Source organism: Xiphias gladius, chromosome 19 (assembly GCF_016859285.1).
Source record: "Xiphias gladius isolate SHS-SW01 ecotype Sanya breed wild chromosome 19, ASM1685928v1, whole genome shotgun sequence".
Classification (NCBI taxonomy): Eukaryota; Metazoa; Chordata; class Actinopteri; order Istiophoriformes; family Xiphiidae; genus Xiphias; species Xiphias gladius.
Window position 1 is genome coordinate 11,829,501 of NC_053418.1, and position 23,513 is coordinate 11,853,013.

The 23,513-nt window shown below is 40.0% G+C and overlaps 1 protein-coding gene across 5 annotated transcripts in view; it reads right to left on the minus strand.

The window, feature by feature from the left end:
- Nucleotides 1-1,513: 1,513 nt before the first annotated feature.
- The window catches only part of dock8 (dedicator of cytokinesis 8), a 52,490-nt gene continuing 30,490 nt past the window's right edge, over nt 1,514-23,513 (minus strand). For 3 of the 5 annotated variants that reach the window (XM_040155360.1, XM_040155365.1, XM_040155364.1), the window contains 27 exons: nt 23,025-23,259; nt 21,642-21,806; nt 21,321-21,499; nt 20,751-20,843; nt 19,357-19,452; nt 18,557-18,706; nt 18,160-18,273; nt 17,786-17,941; nt 17,279-17,418; nt 16,838-17,001; nt 16,221-16,372; nt 14,616-14,798; nt 14,283-14,409; nt 13,701-13,788; nt 13,428-13,524; nt 12,658-12,792; nt 12,235-12,387; nt 9,626-9,784; nt 9,420-9,520; nt 7,951-8,143; nt 7,210-7,353; nt 5,131-5,262; nt 4,614-4,748; nt 4,121-4,210; nt 3,039-3,275; nt 2,777-2,920; nt 1,514-1,624 (listed from right to left, as the gene is read on the minus strand). In XM_040155360.1, coding sequence (XP_040011294.1) covers nt 1,514-1,624; nt 2,777-2,920; nt 3,039-3,275; nt 4,121-4,210; nt 4,614-4,748; nt 5,131-5,262; nt 7,210-7,353; nt 7,951-8,143; nt 9,420-9,520; nt 9,626-9,784; nt 12,235-12,387; nt 12,658-12,792; nt 13,428-13,524; nt 13,701-13,788; nt 14,283-14,409; nt 14,616-14,798; nt 16,221-16,372; nt 16,838-17,001; nt 17,279-17,418; nt 17,786-17,941; nt 18,160-18,273; nt 18,557-18,706; nt 19,357-19,452; nt 20,751-20,843; nt 21,321-21,499; nt 21,642-21,806; nt 23,025-23,259 — 3,873 coding nt within the window. The remainder of the gene's footprint in view (nt 1,625-2,776; nt 2,921-3,038; nt 3,276-4,120; nt 4,211-4,613; nt 4,749-5,130; nt 5,263-7,209; nt 7,354-7,950; nt 8,144-9,419; nt 9,521-9,625; nt 9,785-12,234; nt 12,388-12,657; nt 12,793-13,427; nt 13,525-13,700; nt 13,789-14,282; nt 14,410-14,615; nt 14,799-16,220; nt 16,373-16,837; nt 17,002-17,278; nt 17,419-17,785; nt 17,942-18,159; nt 18,274-18,556; nt 18,707-19,356; nt 19,453-20,750; nt 20,844-21,320; nt 21,500-21,641; nt 21,807-23,024; nt 23,260-23,513) is intronic. The other 2 variants (XM_040155361.1, XM_040155363.1) reach the window with 2 other exon arrangements.

Genomic DNA, 23,513 nt, shown 5'->3' on the forward strand with positions numbered 1-23,513 from the left:
TACATTTTAGAAATGTAATTAATGTATAAGTTAAAACAAGTGAAACTAGCATTTGAGACCCTTTTTGCAGAATAATTGTACTGACCTTGATTTTTCAAGAAAAGTAGGAGATTGTCCACTTGACTTCAGTACAAGAGCTTTCTTGAGATTGCTCCTGTTAGTTTTTTTCTTTGCTTTGCTTTAACATTTTTGTTGCAATGTTGATGCACATCATATGGACCTACCCTGAACATTACAATGCGTTGGTTCACAGATATGAGAAAGCAGTTAAAAAGCAGCGTTTAAAGTAATGAGCTGCACAACAGATGACATGTTTGGATGTGAGGCTTGATGCCTGAGGGGGACATACTATATGTGACAGGAGAGATTCAGTTAAAATAAATGGCAAAAAGATGACCAACATAGAAAACTTTGATTTCCTGAGTGGATTTTTTTTTAAGAACGCCACTGTCAAGAAGACTGGCATACAAAGGGTCCAGTGCCAGCCTGCCTGGATTTAGGAAAGGAAATAAACCTTTCTGAAATTACAGTAAATATTTGCCAACCTGCTTGTAGCAATCAAGGAAGCTGGAATGTGACATGAGGGTTAGAAAATGAAAACCATCTTTCGGAGGCAAACAGCACATGCCCAGGAGATGAAATCGCGCACACACATGCGTGCACAAACCAACACACAAACACTCACTGAGACGACACACGTCTTCTGCACAAAATCAGCATATCCTCAGACACACTGCTATGGGTAGGATGGTTTAAATTATGTTCTGAATATTCAAAATATAATTAAACTTTTGGGAAAAATAAACCTTTGCAATTCCAGAAGAAAAAACAGCATAGTGATATAATGTGGAAAAATTCTCCGCTGTCATATGGGAAATGAAAAATATCCCGTCACAATGGGTTATATTAATTCACAATCCCTCTATCTGTTTAATACCTTCAACTAAAATCTGGTTTGCTATTTACAGGCAATTATCGCTTCCATGCCCACATCTTGACTGACACTTGGGCTTAACAGGAGAATATCAGTCTCCATCACTCACAGCTGTCTACAGTGCTCTTTTATCATCCTGCACTGGCACCAGTAATGGTGTATACACGGAGCATCCTGGAGAAGACTTTCACTCCTTCTAAGTCAAGTCTCACAAAGATACTGTATTTTCTACTCATAAATTTCTGTGAAGTATTGTAATATACTTCAACCTTTTGGGCCAGTGCCAGCCACCGGTAACAATAAAGAGAAAAAGAAGTGCAAATATCAGTTTATACATACAAACTTGAATTTGCGTTTCTTCTTCTCTATATTACAATACTTCAAATAAATTTCTGAAATATATATATATAGATTTATATATAAATATATACATATAAACATACAAATAGTTGGTGAACTCCTGTAGGTTTACGGCTCACCATGCAAATTATTGTCTTTTTATTTTGTGGTGTTTTTCCTAATTTTTGCATAACTTTGGTATGGTGTGTTGTCACTAGGTGGTGTGTCTTTGATCGCATCTTACCTCATTATAAACTCTTTGAAACACAGGCGCAGTTTATTGTGGTGACGGAACAGCTTTGGGTCTGCTGGGATCTCATTCAGGAAGACCTGGGCCACCTCCAACGGGCCCTACAATGGGGGGTGGAGACGGGAGAAAAGGACCAAAAACAGAGACAGAGTTAGAGAGACAAAGAAAGAGAAAGGAAAAACAGAGTGGCAGAAGGAAAAGAGAGGAGGTAAGAGAGGAAGTGTTTGAGGGCGTAGGAACATAGTAGAGATGAGAATGCCCCTCATTCAGACAGGGGGAAATGACTTCCTAACTGAACGCCTAATGCAGCTAAGGGCCAAGATACTGAACCAGAACATGAGGAAGAGATCAGATCAGAGAAAGAGCCATGATTAGCCTGCTGCATGGCTAATGTCGCAGCTATCCTCACATACACCCACCATTTGGCTCCCATTTGCCCAGTATGAGATCTTGTTATCCGAACTTATATTCATCATAAAACAGCACACTTGCACAGCGCCTGCATCACGACAGGCACAGTTAAACAGCTCTGATTAGCATCATAAATGCATTGGGCCTGGGCCTCAGTCCTTGGTGACGGAGCTGTGGACCCAGACACAGAGACCCCCCCCCCCCCCCCCGCCCCGTACTGATTACAGTCAAGAGTTATATGTTTACAGAGTTGCTGAGCATTAGCGTTATGTATACAACCATCAGGTCGGAGCGAGGGACCTGTCAGATTAGACGCTGGAATATAAAGCATAGGGGGAGGGAGCGGCAACGCTGTAGCTAGCTTCATCATTACTCCAACATTCACCATGCTGGCAGGACCTGGAAGCTATCAGATCAAAGAGACCTCCGGTTCAGCATGTCGTGCAGCAGAGACATGAAAGGAAGAGGGGCCATGAATTGACGTTTTAACTAAATCAGGGGAAAAGCAAAGGAAGGATTAGGGTTATGGATGGGGTGAAGGCTTTGATGTGTGATCACTGTTGTGTCTCCCACCTGCACTCTGTGAATACAATGGAAACTGTAAATGTGATAAGATAAATAAAGGTAAATTATTCTGGTTTATTTTCCCCTGCGCATGAAGAAGGGACACTCAGGGGACAAAAGGGCCACGTATGATACTAAGCACAATAATTTTAGAACAGCCACCATTGGCTAAACATGAAGTATGAGATCATTTCAGCTACAATGTGATCAGACAGACAGTGGTGTATAATGGAAGCAGTGCGTTCATTTACAAAATCTCTGAAATGCTCATACATTACCTGGTTAACAGTGGCTCCCACAGAGCCTTGTAGCAGCATCTGTAACATCTTAGCATCAGGCTGTTCTCTATGTGTGGCAACTGCTAGTTCTCTAGTCTTCTTCTGCATGTCCTCTATGGCCACCTCAATAGGAGTCAGGTCAAACTGGAAATGAAAGCCAGACAACATTGTACGCATTTATTGCTTCAATCAACAAGCGACAAATGTGGAGAAGCTGTCTTAGAAGCCACGAGATGTTCTACAGGATGAATTTGGCACTTGCCTCCTCTTTCTGGATGACGTTGATGCGAGTCTTGACGTAGGGGAAGGCATGCATGGTGGTGAGGATGGTCTTCCTCTTATACTGCTCGTTGAGTTCACCCCGCGGCCGTCCGCTCTTGGTGAAGGGCGTGGTGTACATGAAGCGCCGTAAGTTGAAGTTCTTCTCAAAGTTTGTCAGCCGGTCTTTCATCTCATAGTCATCAAAGTAGGGCTCCACATAAGTGATCTGGATATATGCCTGGAGAAGAGTGGTGGTTCAGTTTTTATATTCATAAAGCCAGGCTGTCACTGTGGTAAAAACTCAGTGCTTTTAACTTTAGTTTTTTTTTTTTTTTTTAAATGTATTTACGCATTTATTGTGCCAACAGCCATCAGAGTGCACAGTGCTTTCTTTCTTAACAGCCTTAGCCTAAGCCAGCAGGGAGGATGCTGAGGGAAGACACATCAGTGCAGTGTGCATTCCTACCCTCTGGACTAATCTTTATTTTTATGGCTGTTGTTATTCATTTTTGGCTTGCATACTTTCTAATGTGTACACACAAATCTCTTCTCCTCCTCTGACAGTTTTTCCACATATGCAACATGAAAATGCACCCTACACGTGTTCAGCTTTTGTAATGTATTACAGGTGTTTGTTTCTGCACAAATCTAAATGTGCATGTTACAAATGATGTATACATTAGGAAATACAGTAAATTGCACTGTTTCTGTATATACCATGATTTTTCTTTACATTACATTTCTAGACATTTTCTGTCTGTTTAAATTTAGACAATTAATTTACAGTTTTTGTGCAACTTCGTATATTATGTACACATATTCATATTTCCAGTGTTGTTTATAACATCATAATCCATACATTTGCTTGATACCTACCACCTAACATGCTCTCTACAGTACTTTTGTTTTGTGTTTACTAAAAATAACAAAAAAGTACAATTGAACTTATTTATCTAATGTTCTTAGCAACAAAACATTTGGTAAAGCAGATTGAATTTAAACAACGGGATCATTAATATCTTTTAATTACAGTACAGACAAACATGTAGCAGCAATCAGTGGTGTGACATTATGGTCTCCTACCTTGTTGGGGTTGAGTTGTTTTCTGTCCACTGGTGTGGAGTCCTTGATCATCACCAATGTGTCGTCTCCAAAACACTGGCTGTAGAAGTTCTAGGAGTGAGGGGAAATTGTGTAGTTACTATACACTATTGCTCATAACATAGTCTATTATGAGATTTTAGACAAAAAGACAAGAGGCTATAAGTCAACGGACTTATTTAATTCAAGAGTGAGGCTGACATTGTTTTGAAATTCATGATATAATTTCGCCTTTTAAGCATGTAAATGAATGCCAAGTTTTCCAAGCTCTCTAAAAAAAAAAAAAAAAAAAAACATACTAAGAAGAAATTATTGATTGTGAGTCTTGCCCTCAGTCATTCTGTTCACTCAATCACTTATTATCAGATTTTACCAGTCCAGCCAGGCATCAATTTCCCCTCTCGTTCCACCGCAATCACACATTAATTCACAACATGCACATAAGTGCACATACACACACTTTCCTCTCTTGTACCTCGAGCCTGTGTGATATCTCAGGCAGATGTGTGATCCCTGGCTCCTTGTAAATGAATTCTCGTTCGTCCAGGTCGCCAAACTTGGTCCCATAAAAACCCACCCGGAAATAGGTTCCAAACATCCTCTTATGGCCCTGGAGGGAAACACAGAACATTTTATATTAGTATATTAATATTAATCAGTATAAAATTAGTCACATATTCTTTCTCATTATGGTAAAAGCCTTTTATGGGACTTTTATGTTTAAGACCACTTTGAAGACTTTAGTTTTTAAAATGTTATAAGCCTATGGACAATTTTGAAAAAAAAAACTTTACCATTGCAAACAACAATAATATCAAATACCTTTTTATTACCTTAGTCATCCATTACAAAATTGTAAAGGAACCCATTCTATATACTTTAAATATTGAATTAAAAATTCTTCAAAAGATCTTTCAACATGATCTTTTACAGTATCTTACTGGTTTTCTAATTTCTATTTTAACATAGTTCTAGTGCCATAAGGTTATTACCTTCTGAATGATGTTATCAAAGGCTCTCTGTAGTTTGTCATGAGTGGATGCCAGTTTTCTGAAATCTCTGTGAGCCTCTAGAATTGGTATGATGATCTTGTAGACCTCATTCACTGCCTCGTAGAGACCACCCTGATGAGACAGCCATTACTGCTGGTTAGCATGACCACGTTTATAAAGAGGAAATATTTGCATTTAACACTAAAAATAAAAACCAAATGTTCTATGGCATGGCCGCCCAAATAGTTATTAACGCCTGAATGCAAGCATTTGCTGAATCCTAAATCCATACTACACACTCTAACGCTGGTTACTCTTAGTGTTAATCATTAACTTGGTAGTTCTTTGGTCCACTTTAATTGCCCCTCTCCTCCAATCTAAGACTAAAAGATAGGTGTACAGTGTTAAATTAACCAATTTTGTATAATCAGAATATTTCAATTAATTGAACAAGGTTACTGAACAAAAGAAAATACAAAACAAAACTTGAATAATAGTGAATTAAAACAAACATAAAATGTACCCCAGATCCAATTATTGGCACCCTTCACTGATATTTGGTTGCAGAAACTGGTTGGAACAATGACAGCATCTAAACATTTCGTATCTAGAAGCTTCTTGCATCTTTCTGCTGGTAGTTTCTGCCACTCTTCCACTGCTATGTGTTCTTTTCCTTATGGGCTTAATTTTTGTTGCCTATAAACAAACTGATGAGCTGCATCCCAAAGAGCTCTACTTTGGTTTCATTTGTCCATAGAACATTATCCCAGAAAGACTGTGGCTTTTCTATGAACATTTTTTTGCAAACATTAGTTTTGCCTTTTTATGCTTTTCCTTCAATAGTGATACCCTCCGTTGCCTTAGCCCAATGGAGCCCTAATTGGTTTAGTATGCGGTGTATGGTACGGGCTGAAACCGCCAGACCTCCAGATTGCTCCAGGTCAGCCTGAAACTCTTTAGGTGTCTTGCGTGCTGTTTTTTCGACAATCCACATCAACATTCGCAGATTTCGTGGTGCTAAAAAGAGTTTTTTCTTAGCACAATGTCCTGGAAGCGTCTTAACAGTTTTATGACTTTGAAACTTCTTGATAGCATTACAAACTGTTGAAACAGGGATTCAAGATCTTTGGCGATCGCCTTATAGCCTTTGGAATTGTTGTGTTTTTTTAATAATAGCATTTCTGATGTTCTCAGACAGCTCTCTTGTCTTCGCCATTGGGAAAAAGAAACTGGAAATAATCAGGCCCTTTTTATCCAGTAAAGCCATTCTTCATTGGTTAATTCAGGTCATGTGAACACTGAAAGTTAAGCACTGGTGAGTCTTTTTTTTTTTTTTTTTTAATTTTGTTTGAGGAACTAATTTAAATTCATCAAAAGGTGCCAATAATTGTGTCAAGTGTATGCCTGTATTTTTTATTTTGATATATGGGACCATTTTTTTTGGTCATTTTATTAAATTTTCTGATTATACAAAATTGGTTAATTTGCATTTATTACTGAAGATACCCTAAATTCTGTACCAGGACTCAACCAGGATTGTAGGCGATCTACAAAATAAATCTTCGATGAAAATAAATATCATCTTACGTTACTATTTCTACACAGTATACTATATTCTATTTTTTTATGGTATACTGTGCGTAGTTAGTAGATAAGAAATCAGCATACTTTACTGTACTACAGTATATTAGCAGTAAATGATGCAATACATGCACAGAGCAAAGGCAACCAAACTGCGAATGACAGTACCAATTTAACTCACAAAGAGACAACAAAATGTTTTGCAAAACTTCAGTAGATATATGTTGATGCATCCCTGAAACTGTTTCACTGCCAGCTCAAATTACTCCACCATTTCCTTATATCATGTGGGAGTAGTGTCCATCGACAGCACACTCAAAAATAATTTTTTAATGTACATACACTGTTGTGAGTATACTTGAGAAAACTTGGAGAACACAGCATACTCAAAACTTGATAAAGATTAGTATGTAGTATGGATTAAGGACACAGTTACAGGTTTATATGTTAACCCTAAACATAAATATCATAAATATCAGTGCAGCTTCATTGTCTCACATTGCTGAACAGTTCGGCAGCCTGCTCAAGCAATCCCACCAGGCCACTCTCAGTGAAGTAGCGTCCCGAACACACCCCATCCTCATCCGGGGAAAGGATGTCATCCGACACCGCTGACTCTTCCAGCACATTGGGAGAGATGTTCTGAGGAGAAAATCAGTCAGCTAATCAATCAATTAGTCTTCTTAATCAAATAATCAATCTCGCTTTAAAAGGAGATGTCCTACAGTGGGAAATGGAACTAATTTGATGACCATCCAATCAATGACCTGCTGACTGCTGCAGGTTAGAGTGTCCTGTACCAGAGCGCCACAGAGGTCTGTGTGTGACACAGTTCATCGATAACGCCATCATCATAGTCACTGTTGTAACTGTTTGTTTTCAGTTCAGGGGAACAGACTGTTCACATGTTCCCACAGGAGCAAGTTTGCCTTTTCTCCCCTTCATCTTCAAAGGCACAGCCTAAAGCAGAGCTACCAGGGGACCATATTTATATGTTGAGGTTATGAGTGTACAGCTCCCCCCTCTGGACACACACGACCAAATCTGGAAGTAATCTGTGGGGAGATGTGTGATGTGGTGTGTTTTGCCTCCGTTCTACACAACTACCAACAGCCACAAAAAAAACAAATGATGAATGGTTATTTTGTGTAGCGGCAACTGTTGCTTTTTTGCAGTCAGTCTGAACGTGTTTTTATTACTAGTTCCTTTCTAAGTCGGTTGCGCATATCTATATTCTACCTGGAAGGTGACACTCCCAACAGGCAAGTACTTGTGATCCTCCAGCATGCTGAGGTACTCAGCCACCAGGGCAGCAGCATGGACCAGACACATAGCCGACTCAGTATAACACTTCCTGTTGTTGTGCTTCTCTGCCATGTTCTGCAGCCAGGTCAGACGAAGGTCAGGAGACGTCTGATAGCCCTTCGCTATCCTGGGGAGGGGAGGAGAAGGAGGGTATTTGTGTGGGGTTTTTTTTCCTTCTTTCCTTTTCCTTCATTGAACCAGGTAATAGCCTCATTGAGATTAAAATCTACTTCCCAAGAATGACTTGGCCAAGAAGGCAGAATTTAAAAAAAGTTACAACAATAAATACAAAACAGAAAACATAAACAGACTAAAAAAACTGCCACACACTTCACAAAAGAGCATAGAAATAAATAAGAAACAGGTTAATGCAGGTGGTGCAGTGTTAGTTAAAGATGTGGGTTCACCACGGGCAAGATTATGTACAGTATATACTGTAAATGTTGATGACTACATTTATATCACTGTACAGTATTTTGACTTAAACTCAGAGAAGAAAGCAAAGAGTCTCAACTGCAAAAAAGCTTAATACATTTGTGATGTGAAAAAAAATAGGAGGGAGATCAATTAATATTCCTGACCAACCATAAGCAAGCGAGTCAATTTAATCATAAAATATACAGTGTGTCTATACATGGACAGCAAATATCTCAAAACTAAATGTGTGCACGAGAGCGAGTGCGGCACATTAGTGGGTTAGTGGGTTTTATTGGCAACAAAAATGTGGAATTTTTCTGTTCACGAAATGCATGCATAATCATTAGCAACAACACTGGAATTAATCTAAAGCACTCAAAAAAGGTATTTATAAAGCAGGTGAGTCACTATACTATACTTACAAATGAATTTAAGCATCTGGAGACCAAATGTCTTTTGCATCAATGACCTGTGAGTGTTTGGGCGCTTGGACTGAGTGAGTGTAGGTAAATGTGTAAAGTCATTCTGTACAGCTGTCACTGGGACCAAAACCCAAACAGAAAGGTGCATGATAAATAGCATATGTAGGTGACATTAGAACATGTTGAGGTAAAGTGCCTAGAACAACATACAGCACATGTATGCTCTCTTTGTCTCAGTGTTTCCCCTTCGCATTTTCACACACACACACACACACCCACACACCCACACAAACTCAAAGGCACACACCGTTTGAATCTCCATATACACAAAGCCAGATCAGAAGACTAAACTGCTACCACATGGTTACCATAGTGAGGGCAGCAAATAGAGGCAAAACAGTCCAGACCACAGAGAAATAGGAACCAGCAGCGCAACATAAAGAGAAACCACATTGATGAGAGAGAGCAAGAGGAGAGGAGTGAGCGAGACATTGAGAGTCAGACACTGAAGACAGACAGGAACGAGGAGACAACCTTTTACGGAGGATGCTTTTTGTTTGTCACCTGTACATGAGGTCCATCAGCATCTCAGGGTCTTCCTGGAACTCCCTCATCTTCACTGTGTCTGACAAAATACTGTTAAGGTTTCTTAGAAGCTCATCCACCTGAAAACACAGACAAACACAAGGGGCAGGCATGAGGCTACAATTCGATCCGTATCAGCAATTGGTACAGTACTTGTGTATATGATTGTGTTCATTATTTTATACCTGTGAGGACAACTGAGTGTTCTGCATCTCAGTATCCTCCTCTGCGTAGGCCAGGATGGTACGGAGTGAACGTCGCAAGTATTCCTCCTGGAAGTCTGACGACTTGCCCACCAGCGAGGCCAGAGACATGGTGACCTGCATTTTCACTCTTGAGAAGTTCTGACGAAGACAGAGGGGACCTCCGTGAATGTCTGTGTTTCACATTGTAAACAGTGTTTGTCGTAAAACTAGACAAAGTGCAAATTTCTGATGTGAAACTGCAGCTTACTAAGGCTGAATTTCGTGTGACTATGGATTTCCATAGGCTCCAAAATGAAAACTTTTTGTCCCTTTCGATACCTTCTCTGCAAGCGAAAGCACGAAATGCAATAGTTGAGTACATTTAGCCCCTAAATTGCTTAGTTACCCTGAAACTTCCAATAATGGCCAGGGCATGTGTGTACTTCATCAAATGACTGTCTATCAGAGACAGGCCACTGTCAAGTCCAAGGTATCCTATGTGTTTCAAGTTTATTAATAGTCTTTTAAAATGTCCTATAATATACATTATACAATTTACTTCTTATTCTTATGACCTAATGTATCACTGGTGTAGGCATGACATACAAATATTACTATTGCTTTTCCCTCTACTGCTACTACTCATTCTATGAGTTATTGTCTTATCCTTATATTAAATATTGGGCAGAACTCATCATTCTAAATAATGAACTACTTTATCAAACATGCTCTATTCTTGGAACACATCCGTAGGGTACCAGAACATACTTGTAAAACAGATATGAATTGAAAATCAAAATGCTTACACACTGGACTTTTCTGTGTGTGTGCAGTTGTTGGATGTATAGAGGATCCTCTATCATGCAGTAAAAATGTATCTAAGATTCCTAAATCTTTTTCAAGTTAACCTATTTTTGGTGTTTTCTCTCCTCAGTTTGTATCCCTTGCCTCTTCCCTTGCCTTGTCTCTCCATTTTTCACACTACCTGTCCAAGATAGCAGGCCTGACAAACACCCCTCCATTCTCTGCACTCAGGGCTGTGTGCATGTGTGAGAGAGAGTGTGCTCGTGTATGTGTGAAGTCCCATCTATCTCCAGCATGACCAGCTAAGCGGGAAATGATCTCCCATTAGCAGAGACATAATCACCCATGGATCATCTCTACGGCCCCATTCTGTTCAACTGAGCATGGAGCCAGAGCCTAACCACCCATCACTGCCCTCTAACTCAGTGTGTACGTGTGTTCGTGTGTGTGTGTGTGTGTGTGTGTGTGTGTGTGTGTGTGTGTGTGTGTGTGTGTGTGTGTGTGCGTGTGTGTGTGTGTGTGTGCTCAATAGTAGCCTAAATGATAGCTTAAGTCAACACATAACCCACTTTTTCTTTCTCTCTCCTTTTCTTTGTCATCTGCCCCTTTTCCTTTTGCTTTTTTTCAAACCTTTCCATAACTGGATAAGTTTTAATGAGAGGTATCTGTTTTTAGTGTCTTTTGGTTCCATTTCTGGAAAAAAAAAAAGCCTGGTATTTTCTCCTTTTATTACCACAGTACAAAATTAAAGAGATGGAGAGAGAAAAAGATTGTTTGTGACAGACAAGAGAGCAAGATGAGGTAGGACAAGGGATGAAAACATAAACAAAGGAAGAGGTGGAGAGTAAGTTCTGTATGAATGAGTCATATTGCTGCTACGCTAATTCAGATCACAGCTCCCTTTGTATACACCATATAAACAAACATATGCTGTCACACAGAGGGGTGTGTGTGTGTGTGTGCATGTGCGTTTGTGTGTATGTGTGTGTGCGCACTCCACAGGCTGGTGTCTGACTTTCATTAAAGTGCACAGACTGTAAACACAGGAAATATCGAGTTATCGAACCGGCAGAGAAAATGAAAGAAGATACTCTATCCTAAACCTCCCTACCTTCAGATCTGTCTCTTCTCAATTTTCTATTCTTTTTCATTTTTATTTGCCTCCATCACTGCTTCACCTCTGGAGAAAAAATTGCACTGTCTCCATCATGATTTCCTTTCCGCCCCTTTCACATTCTCTCTCTCCCTTCCCTTTAAGCACATATACTTACACACTCCCCCATACATATGTACTGAAACACACACGCATACATACACACCCAGAGGTCTGGCTGTCATTAGTTAAAGAGGGGTAGGAACATGGGGAGGCAGACAGTGACATATCTCTCTGCTCTCTACTCAGAGACACATCCCTCAGCAGAAACTTTCTGCGGCATGCTCAAAATAGACATGGAAAAGACATTAAAGCCAAGCAGGAGAGGAAAAGCGGAGAAGATGGGATAAGATGTGTGTGACTCCCTGCTTCTGTGTGTCTTCATCAGAACATGTATCATAAGCAATTCTGAACCCTCATGTGCCCATAAATTTAATTTAATCTGACATAAATGCAATTTCTTCTGCAAGCTTAGATGTTAGATAAGGTTTTATCTGACAGAAAGGTAACACATGCCTAACATTAGCTTTATGTGTGTGCGCATTCTTACAACTCATTGGAACATAAACACAGGATCATTGTAAGTGATTCCATGCTTCTGTGTGTGTGTGTGTGTGTGTGTGTGTGTGTGTGTGTGTGTGTGTGTGCTTACACTGGCATTACTGTAGCTGTATCTCATGATGAGATAGAGGGTGGCACAGGCCTGGCTCCTGTTCTCATCGACAGGGCTGCTGCAGTACTGAAGAACCTTCTGGCACAGGTCTGCACACTGCTCTGCCTCCTCCTCAAACAACAGGTCCCCAAACTGCACACAAACACACACACACACACACACACACACACACACACAGACAAATAATACCAGATACACAAGGTAGTATACACAGATGCACACACATATACGTGAATAATTTGGCTTGTATCAGCTGTTTGCCACCACCACAAACAAATATCGTTTAATTTAGACACAGATATTGTTCACGTAAAGACACCAACCCACACACCTCCTCCTGAATTTTCACAAAGTGCAACCAAACACACACACACACACAGACACAAATCAAAATGAAAGTACCTTGACAACAAGTGCTCTGAGTGTGCTGAAAGTGTGAGAGAGGAAAGTTGTACTCTGGTTGCAGGTAAGAGAGTGGAGTAACACCTTCAACACCCCGCCAACCACGCTGTCCTTACACTCAGCCAATGGCAACGCCTGGACATGAAACAGATGGAAGAATTAACAAATCATAAGTGACAAATGATAAAACCTGTGGATCACACTGGGGACCCACTTGAATGCAAAAGTAAATGTTTTAAGTGCTCAGATAAATGGACAGTACACAGGTGAACTTTACAACAGAAAGATTGATTAATATAAAAAATATTTTTCAAGCTACGATTAAAAAGCACTGCATGTGTGGACAGTATACTGAGGCATCTTTGTGTTCTATGCATTTAATATCACAGTGTTCAGTCTAAACAGTTAAAAACATTTACCTTTGCATTCAACCATTTTTCTCCTCTGCTTTTTGGCGATTCACTGAGGGATAACACACTGTACATTTCTCTGGTTTGGCTTAGCACTTTCAAACCATTCTGAAGAATGCTGAGCACGGTTCATTTTAATACAGAGTGAGGAACTTTACTGGTACATCAATTATGCAAGCATATAAATCGATTTTTTTTTTATTGGGCTTGCTAATGAAAGATAATTTCCACGTTGACTTTCAGTTCCCTCTGCAGATGCGACATATTACAAAAACTTTACAGTACTGTATGTACAGAGCATACCATACAGTGTTGGAAAATACTGCATGGGTTGAGGTAATAAAAAGAGTGTTTTCTGACCTGTACGATGGTTTCTAGCAGGTCCAGCACTATGAGGTTTGTCTCTGTGGCTAAGTTCCCACTGATCAGAGCCTCCTGGTCCAACTCTGCTTTAGTCCTGATGGAAGATGATGAAAGTGAAAACAGATATTAAGAGAGAAGAAAGGAGAAGAGAAGAGAAAGAAAGCAAAAAATAAAATAAATAAATAAATAAAAGGCACGGAGCAAGACAGACAGATACAGGGGAAGCTAAATTTTGAAAACTGGGAAACAGACACAAAGGTTATAACATACTTGTCCTGTTTGTCATTGGTCTGTCTCCACTGAGTGAGGTCTTTCCTCCATCGCAGGTTCTCTCTCTGACCCATGGTCCTATCCATTCCTGTCAGGGATTCAAAAGCAGATAATAATTATGCACATTTGCTAGAGTACAGCTTATGAACTAAACCGTATCACTGAAATCCGTGTCATCTAATAGATGAATTAACATTTTTTTGCGATGCACATGGCAAATTAGATGATTTGTGTGAGAAATTGGGTATAAAAATTAAATAATTTAAACTACTCACAAGACCCTCACAATTCTTGCTATATAGTTCTCCTACAGGACACTCATAGTTAACATGCCGCGTATCAGTTGTACAAAATTCCTATCATAGGAAGACTGAGCATGCCCAGGCATAGAGTAACCTAAAACTGGTTCTCTCCATGACTTGCTGACCGCACATTTATAAAATGCTGATAAAAGTTTGAAAGTCTGAGCGCTCACTAGTTTTGGAGGTAGTTCGTGTGCAAAACTTTGAAATACTGCAATTCTAAATGTGACAGAAAAGCAATTCCAAGATGAATTCCTTAAAGTGCAAGGAAATACACTACCTCCAACTCGTTTCATCATTTCCCCGCGGGCTCCCATTCCTCTCAGCAGGGCTTCTTCCAGCTGCAGCTTGGCCTGCTGAGATTTCTGTAAGGCCTGGGTGCTCACTTTGTCACCGCTCTGCTTACCCTACAAACATACGCAAACATATTTTGAAATTAATACTTAACTTGTGAATGATAAATACACATGCAGACAAGATACACAAAAACACAGCCATCCATGATGCACAGTTTCCATATGTATTTATATAAACATCAAATTAAATTAACTGGCTGTTGCAACTGCACTGACACAAAACGGTACATAACAAGTTGATAATTCGGCAAACTGACCCTATACTCAAAGCAGGACACACATATAGTGAGGAGCTCCAGCAGCTTGTTGAGCTGTGAGGGAGGCATATCTACGGTCCAGCGCTGAATTAGACTCCTATCAGCGTTCTTCATCACCCACAGGAAACACACCAACAGGTGGCGACTGGTGTCTGCTGCCAGGGTGGCTATGGATTTACCTTGCTGGGAAGAGGAGAGGGGAAGAGAGAGACAGCTATGCGGTATGATGTGGTATAGTGTAGCTCTCACTGAGGACAGAGAGGCACCTGCACGCACTCAGAAACACACACACAAACGTCCATACGTGCATCTGCCGAGAAATTACTGTACCTATCAGAAAAGAAATCAAAGCGATGCATACAAATACAGGATTCCAATGTTTACGGAGGTTAAAAAAATATTTTCCCTGTAAATGTCCTGTAATTATATTCAATGTGTAGTATAACTAAACAGATAGTCAGGGGAATGCTTTGATCCAAAAGGCTTTACAGCACAATGAATGGAAATATTTTATTGTGGTTAACCCTCACTAAGACAAATCCATAACACTGTCAGTGGTAGACTCCTGCTTTACCCACTTAGTTATACAGTGTATATAACAAGTATATCTGACAAACTAACCTTATATCATTCAAAAGCTTCTCTGAACAACAAACATGGCAGGCCAGTCCATTCACTCTGGCTTTAGTGAAGTATTGTTCACTTCCCCATCTTAATAGGCGTTAAATCTACTGCAGATTAATTTTCCTTCATTTGTGTGATGATGAATCGCCGCTATAGAGGGCCACTGCTGCTTCACTGTGTGGCAGATTTGATAAATGTAGTCATTAACCTTCTAGTGCTCTAGGTGGCCCACATACAACCTGGTTTCCAGGTATCTGTTCCACAGCAGGACTGAGTGAAGCTCACCAGAACCAACACCAACAATTTGTAGCACGTCATCAAAAACATCACTTATTTGAAAATATGCCCCATGTTAAAAACCCTTTCTGTTGCTAAGAGTAAAGATTCAAACATTGTTTGAAGGGGAACAGCCTGAAAATGAAGAGCAAGCGCTCTGGCAGCCATGTTTGGATTTGTGATGGATACCAGGCCGATGGCTCAGTTGCGTGAAAATCGGTTTTTCCACGACAGCATTTCATGTAACAACATACAAGCAACTAATTCATCTCTTGGAAAGAAGAAGAAGAGAGAGAGGAAGAGAAAAGCAGTGTTCAATTTAAGTGCCTGTGTTGTTGCTGTAGCTACACTTGATGGATGTGTTTGTCAGGGAGGATGACCCTGTTCACTTATGATTGCAATGCCTGCCCATAAAGCATCTCCTGCAGACTTGTTTTGTGTGTGTTTGCGTGTGTGTGTGTGTCTGCGCGTGTGTGTGTGTGTGTATGTCTGTGTGCGTGATTTTTCAGGATGGATGAAGTGTGTGTGGGTCTCTGACAGCTAATCAATCTACCTCAGTGCAGCTCACCTGTTAGGAGGCAGAATACTTACAGATACAATCACACATTCGGTACACAGATGCACTTTTGAACTTTTAAAAACAATGAAAAGCGTACTACAAATCGGTTGTCATCTTCAGATTACATAATTATTTCAGCATTATACCGTGGATGCCATGGAAACGAGAACATTCCGTCCCAGCGTGTTGAAGGGGTTTCCAGCGATCGCCATGGCAACAGACTGATTGATGGGTGGGACATTTTCAAGGTCATCCTCAGGTCCGCCTGTCTTGTTTTTCCCGCCGCGCGTGTCAGAAACTAAAGAGAGAAACAGCGGTCAAATATGTTAAAATGAAGGAGTATTAATTTAGAGCCTTAACTGTACAAAGGTTTTTACAGCAAGTTGACCATATCACCAACTCTTAAGGGTGTGCATTCTGTCCCTATAAAGCTCATTAAAGCTGCAGAACCATTCTGAATTTGTGAACAAATATGCACACAATGTCTTGTGCGTGTTTCGCTGTTTTATGGTGGGCAAAATGCTATTTCTGTATAATAATTTACCATGGATACATCGAGTCTGTATGTAATGTATGTGCAAAAAATTACAAGATGACATGACTTTATAGATCAACAATGGCTTTAAGTGCATGTAATTGAATGAGCATGTATGCAATCTATGTCTGTCTGTCTGTGTCTGTGTCTGTGTGTGTGTGTGTGTGTGTGTGTGTGTGTGTGTGTGTGTGTGTGTGTGTGTGTGTGTGTGTGTGTGTGAGTGTTTACCAGTGAAATCCAGATAATTGGTGGAGTCAATGATAATCCCAACCAGGGGGAGGTAGAGAGCAGCCACCTTGGCTCTGACCTCCGGTTTAATACAGCGGTTGTCCAGATCATGCGAACACAACAGGCTATAGATGGCATTGATGGCTTTTCTCTGGACCTTTCCTCTATGAACACAAACACACACATATTTCAAATGCGTTATTTGAATACACCAATTACATTACAAGTAAACAGGATTCAGATATTTACGCACTTTTGTGTACAAAGAACATTTTTCATTTAGCCTAGCATCTCATCTTTCACTGAATAACGATTTAAACAATAACTTGAATGACTTGCGGCAGGCGAGTTAAGCGTTAACTTACATTACAGTTCTGTAATAACAAAGTTATAAGGAGGTAATATCTTGAGAACATCTTCAAAGTGTCTGTGTTTCCATACCCCTCTGACTCCATGTCTAGAGCAGCACTGAGCTCTGTCAGAAGCAGACCAGCGAGGTAGTGCTGCTGCTTGAATTCCTGAGAAAGCTCAAACAGTCCTAAGATGCTCTGCTGCTCCTGGAAACTACATGAACCGGAACTCTGAGGAAGAGTGACACAGACAACAGAGCAGCAGGAACAGAATTAGGGTAAGATTTTTGCTTAAGACAAAGCTGAGTACCGTTTAAACAGTCCATTAAAAACTACGTCAATCTTTACTGACTGAATCCCATGTAATCTCTGCTACTCTATCTAATAACTCCCCAACTTCCACTTTTCAATTCTCCTTAAAGCCAATTTTAGTTTTTCTTCTCTTAGAAGGCACAACGGCCCCAACATTTATAAAAAATTGTCTTTTCTTCAAGCTTGCTGATGCAGAAATGTAAAATGATACAACTGAATATGTAAAATGCAAATGCAAATACTGCAATTGCACTAAGTGCAAATTTTAACTGACAAGTGGGCAGACCTGTGAGGAGATGGATGGACATGGTGAGGCAGGGGCAGAGGCAGGGCTGCTGAAGAAGAGGCTCAGGTTGAGGTAGTGCTCGTGACTGCACAAGATTCGCAGGAACTCCAGACGCATGCTGATCAATGTCGGCATTGAAACGGTTTTAGCTGACATCTAGGAGAGAAATAGAGCAAATAATTATCACTTTATTCAAACCTTTTATACAACAGAACCAATGCAGAGGTTCGATGAAATGTCTCTGAAACAGTTTCAGAACAAAGACACTAATTCATGTGAAAAAAAAAAAATGTTTCCATTGGAATTAAACGACTAAACTTTCTGTATTTAAAAACATGGTGAAGAGTTTTGGTTTATTATCAGAGTTATTCTACCTGGTTGCAGTAGTTTTTCACCAGCTGGAAGACAAATCCTCTGTCCATGAGAGACAGCAGGTCATAGAGGAAGAAGGCGAGGCTAATGTTGACTTTCTCCGCTTGCTCTACCTCCTAAAACAACACCATAAGAACACAGCAATCAGTAAGCTGTACTGAGTGGATCTTGCCAAGCATCTAGCTGTGCAAGTTGAGCTTTTGGTTCTACAGAGGCAATTATAATTAGTAATTCCATCTCCCTGCAGTTTGGAGGACACTGACAACATGTACATTTCAGCTGAAACTGCCTCTGCCCAACCCGGGAGAACAGAAGGCAAACAAATGCTGTGTTGAAGAGTTTTAGAGTGGAGGTTACATTGATTTGGTTGAGATGACGTCCTCATCTTCATTTTCTTACCTTTTGTTGTTTGACAAGGATGGTCGCAATCTCAGCTGTAACCACAGAGACAATGGTGGTGATGTCATCTTTAAATCGGTCAGAAAAGCGACTTCTTCGAGGGACACTCTGCTTGTCCAGCTGAGACACATGCTGAGCCATGCTTTTCACCTATTTGAGCGATCACACACAGAACAAATATGAATCATAGATATGAATCATCAATTTAGGAACAACATGGGAAATACCTATGACATGAATGTAAGCCATTAAATTGCAAGCAAGTGATAAATATGCATGTACTTATTTGATCATTTGTCACGTAACCTGACAGATGCAAAGCTGATATCTTAAAAATGGTGACCTGATAATAAAAGAGCCACGTTTCATTATCTGTCATCATTTTCTATCCTCATTTTTCATTCAAATTACAAAACATTCGTGTTAATAATTAAAGTGACCATCCTTTAGTGAAGTTATTGAAGGGAGAAACATAAATGTTTGAGATGAACTGAAGGGATGAGAATGAACATGAGTGATGATACACTTCCCAAACTCCAAAAGAGTGATAAATTGTCAAGCGACTTGATAAATTAATGACCACAGTGCTTTCGAAACACCATTTTATTCATCACACTATAAAACATCATCATCATTTATCTTTTAAGGTATGTGGCCAAGAGGTCATGCATTGTTTGATGTGGGTAATTTTTATTACTTCATCCATTTATCATTAACAACCATAAAAGTTCTTACTTTTTGTTTCACACAAGTTTCAATCAAACACATGCCAAAAAAAAAAAAAAAAAAATCCCACTGACCAGTAGCTCAAAGAAGAACCAGGCATATTTGTACGCATTCTCTCTGCAGACCCCGGTGCTGACGACCATCTGTAGGGCCAGCTCCTCATGAAACTGCTGCAAGAGAGAAAATACACAAACCATAGTGAGACATGGCCTCGCTTTGGTGATGCCTGATTGAATTGGAATGTGACAGTAAATACAATTAAGTAAGTATTGTAGTCTGCATCTCTATGAATTAACTTGGACATCTTAAGTGGCTGAGCTTTGAGCAGGGAAAAAAAAAAAAAATAGCCACCAAAACACACAGAGCCAAAGTACTGGTGTCCTCAGTGTCACACTCCCCCCGTGTGGTCATGAATGGAAACTAGTGTTAATGGCTGAAACTCAACTAAGTCCGCTGTAGGACATTCAGAGTCTGAATACTGTCGAATACATGCATAATTCTGACAGTAAGAAGATGAATTCATCAGAATTTTTTTTTCTCCAAATTAGGTAGCATGAGTCTCCAAATTTCCCTTAACTACCAATATACATAAACGATCCCCGAGAATGGTGAATGGGAAATTATTGAGTTTAATTTATATTTTTAACAGAAATATTTATCGGTCAGTGCAGTGCCTCCACATTGCACATTGCTGGTTGTGATATAAATATCCATTTTTAAAAGCATCACAGGCCAAATCCATCCTAAAAGAGAGTGCCCCTTTGTTGAATGACACGTTTCTATTAAAATTATATATCAAACATCTACTCTAAAGTTTAAAACCTGTTTTAATCTCTGCTTTACCTTAGCTATATTAGACTGCAAGTGACTAGAGCAACAATACAGATCATTTAAGATATATTAATAGTCGTATTGTCATATGTCATGGCATCTTCGTCTCCACATCCTCTTTTGTTTTGCTACATCAGGACACCTCGTTGTACATACTTGCCTACCTATTATTGTACATTTCAGTTTCACCTAGTGAATATGAGCAAGTCTCTCTTGAGCTGAACAACACAAGACTGCAGTGATGATATCATTTAAATCACAGTAAATATTTTCTCAACTATCAGTTGCAGCAATCCATACGTTTGCACTGGGATATGGGGACATTTTGAGAATGACAGCTGTAAGGCTACATTCATACCCAAACCATTTCGATGGCATATCCAAATAGACTCACAGACTCATCCACAGATTCAATGCTATTAAGTGACACCACATGATTCAAATCTTAACGCTCTTATTTCCATTTTAGGGAGACACTGAATCACCACTGAAAATCATCCCAATCCAACAGCATCAGTTTTGTGTTAGGGAGCACGAATAATTCGATTCAAAATCAAATCATATCATCAAGGGCTACAGAGGGAATCCGTGTGATGGTGAGAGCAGAAGTTAAAGGAAGGGATATCTTTTTTTTCACCTTTCTGTTGGAGGGCCTGGTGCTTCCTGTGGGACTCTGGTGGCTATTTATGTCCACATAAGTGGACATGCGGCTGCCTGGGTTGTTGTGACCCTGGGGACAGAAACCCACACAGGTTCCATCACATTGAACGTGATGGATGCTTTCATTAGGAGTGCGTGTCTAGTGGCCTATTATAATACCTAATGTACTGTGGGAATGAATAGCAAATGACTGTTTTGTGTGCATAAGGAAGCATGCTGGGATGTTTTTACATACAGTGGTGAGTGTGTATGTAGTTTGTCAAATATATAAAACCACATGTTAGCCTGGTGATAAATGGACTTTCTGGGAAATTAAGGGCAGACATGGAAAAGGTTTGTTTCATTAACTTTCTAAATCATTGCTAATTACCCTCTAAGAGTACGTGAATATTATGTCGCAGGCTCCATTAGCAGCTACAAAAGCTTCCAAAACTGAACTAACTTAATTTGACATTGAACCTTTTCTTTGGATTTACTTCAAATCAAGGTTTTGTAAGGTGAGTAACTGCTTTTACAGAGAGATTTGGTTTGAGGAAACCCTCTGTACCTTGGCAAAGAGGATGTTTTTGACCTCGGCATCTTCAGTGGAGGCGTGTGGAGTGGGGATGTCAGGGTTGCTGCTGCTGCGGACTCTGGACTGGAGAAGCATATTGCCAACTGTGGCTGCTGTGGCCCGTCCCATGGTGCTGTATCGGCTCTCTGCCGAAGGTATCATACTCCCTGACCCTGAACACAGGTCCATGGACACACAAAAAAGATCAGTTCTTTATTCTTAAAATAATCACAGCAAATCTAAATCACGGCAAAAATGGCAAACAGAAGAAAAAGTAAGCAAATTCATATTTATAAATCATCTTTATGTCACTACCTGCATTCTGCATGTCACGAGGAGGATCAGGTAGACGAAACACCCAGTAAAGGTAGGTCGCCAAGAGGCTGTTCCTACCCTGCTGGTCCCTGATCAGTTCCTGGCTGTTATGAAGACTGTTGACAATAGACACCACTGATTCAAAGGCTATCTGGGCCAGATTGGCTGTAGAACAGAGATATCGAGGATCAGGACATGATAGGATATCATCCACAGTGTCATCATCAGTAGCTGATCAACAAAAAATGTATCTGCAACAATTTTGATCATCGATGAATAATTTAAGTTATTAATTACACAAAACATGCCAAAAATGTATTACCGGTTTCTCAAATGTGAGGATTTGCTGATTTGATTGCTTTCTCATTGCATTTCAAATGTAGTATGTTTGAGTTTCATATCACTGGAGACACAGGAATAGGAAGTTGAGCTGGTTAAAACTCAAGCTTGTTACCTTGAGTTTTGAGAATTTTTCACAAATTTCTGACATTTTATAATCGAGACTAAACGATTCATCAAAAAAATAATTGACAGATAAATCAACCTGACTTTTAACTACAGTCAATTTTTCATCTTCTAGATTTCAAATGTTCACATTTTCAGTCTCAAAATTTGTAACGCTGTTGTTTAGGGCTTCAATTAACTACTATTTTAATTGTTTTTTAACCTGTTGATTACTTTTTTTAATAATTAGTTAATTGTTTATTCTATAAAATGTCTAAAAATCCCTAAAAATGCCATTAAGTTTTCAGAGCCCAAACTCATGTCTTCAAATATCTTTGTTTGGTCCAGCCAGTGGTAACCCAAAGATATTCAATATACAATTATGCAAATCAGAGGAAAGCAGCCAATCCTCACACTGGATCAGCTGGAGTCAGGGGACGTTTGACATCTTTGCTTGATATAAAAGTTACTGATTGATTTTAAAAAAAGAAGAATTTTAAGCAACATGTGTAACAACTAGAAATTTCTAAAAATGTGGGAGAGGCCATTTCTCGGCTGTGGCTCAGGAGGTAGAGTTGGTCGTCCACTAACCAGAAGGTCTGTGGATCAACCGGCTCCTCCATTCTACATGTTGAAGTGTCCTTGGGGAAGATACTGAAACCCCAAAATTGCCCCTGAGGTATTATCAGTTTGTGAGTGTGTGTGTGTGTGTGTGTGTGTGTGTGTGTGTGTGTGTGTGTGTGTGTGTATAGAAAAGTGCTGTATGTATAGAAAATATCGCTGTATGAATGTGTGTGTGAATGGGTGAATGTGGCATGCAGTGTAAAGCGCTTTGAGTGGTTGATAAGACTAGAAAAGCGCTATATAAGTGCAGTCCATTTACCATTCTCTGCACAACAGTGACTTCACTCAGTTATTTGAGTCACTATAATTCCTCACCTGTCTGGCCGGCGATGACCATGGGCTGCATGATGAGGGTGAAGAGTTTATCCAGCACCAGGTGGAGGAAGAGAACCAGAGGCTCTAAACTGGAGGAGGACAGGGAGATGATGCTGAGCTTCAGCTCATGCTCCAGCTTGTTCTCTGGAATCTTCTCCTCCCTGACCCGTAGAGGGAATATAGCTCCACCCTCCAGGGCGTGGCAGAGGGTGAAAAAACGCTCCAGGTGGTTGTCCTGGTACAGAAAAGGCATGATTTATTACATTGTGGTACTTGTACGGGAAGGTGAGAGACAAAGAGCGACAGAGGGATGATGAGAGAAACAGACAGATAAACAAATGTAACGAGCCAGTGTGCATGTAATCCTTCAGGATGGATGTCAGCGGAGTGGCCACTTGTATGTGTGCGTGCATTAATGTTTAGTCTACTGGTGTGTATGGCAGACAGAGAGGGTGAGCAAAAAAGACAGTCATCATGTCGCTGTGTTTG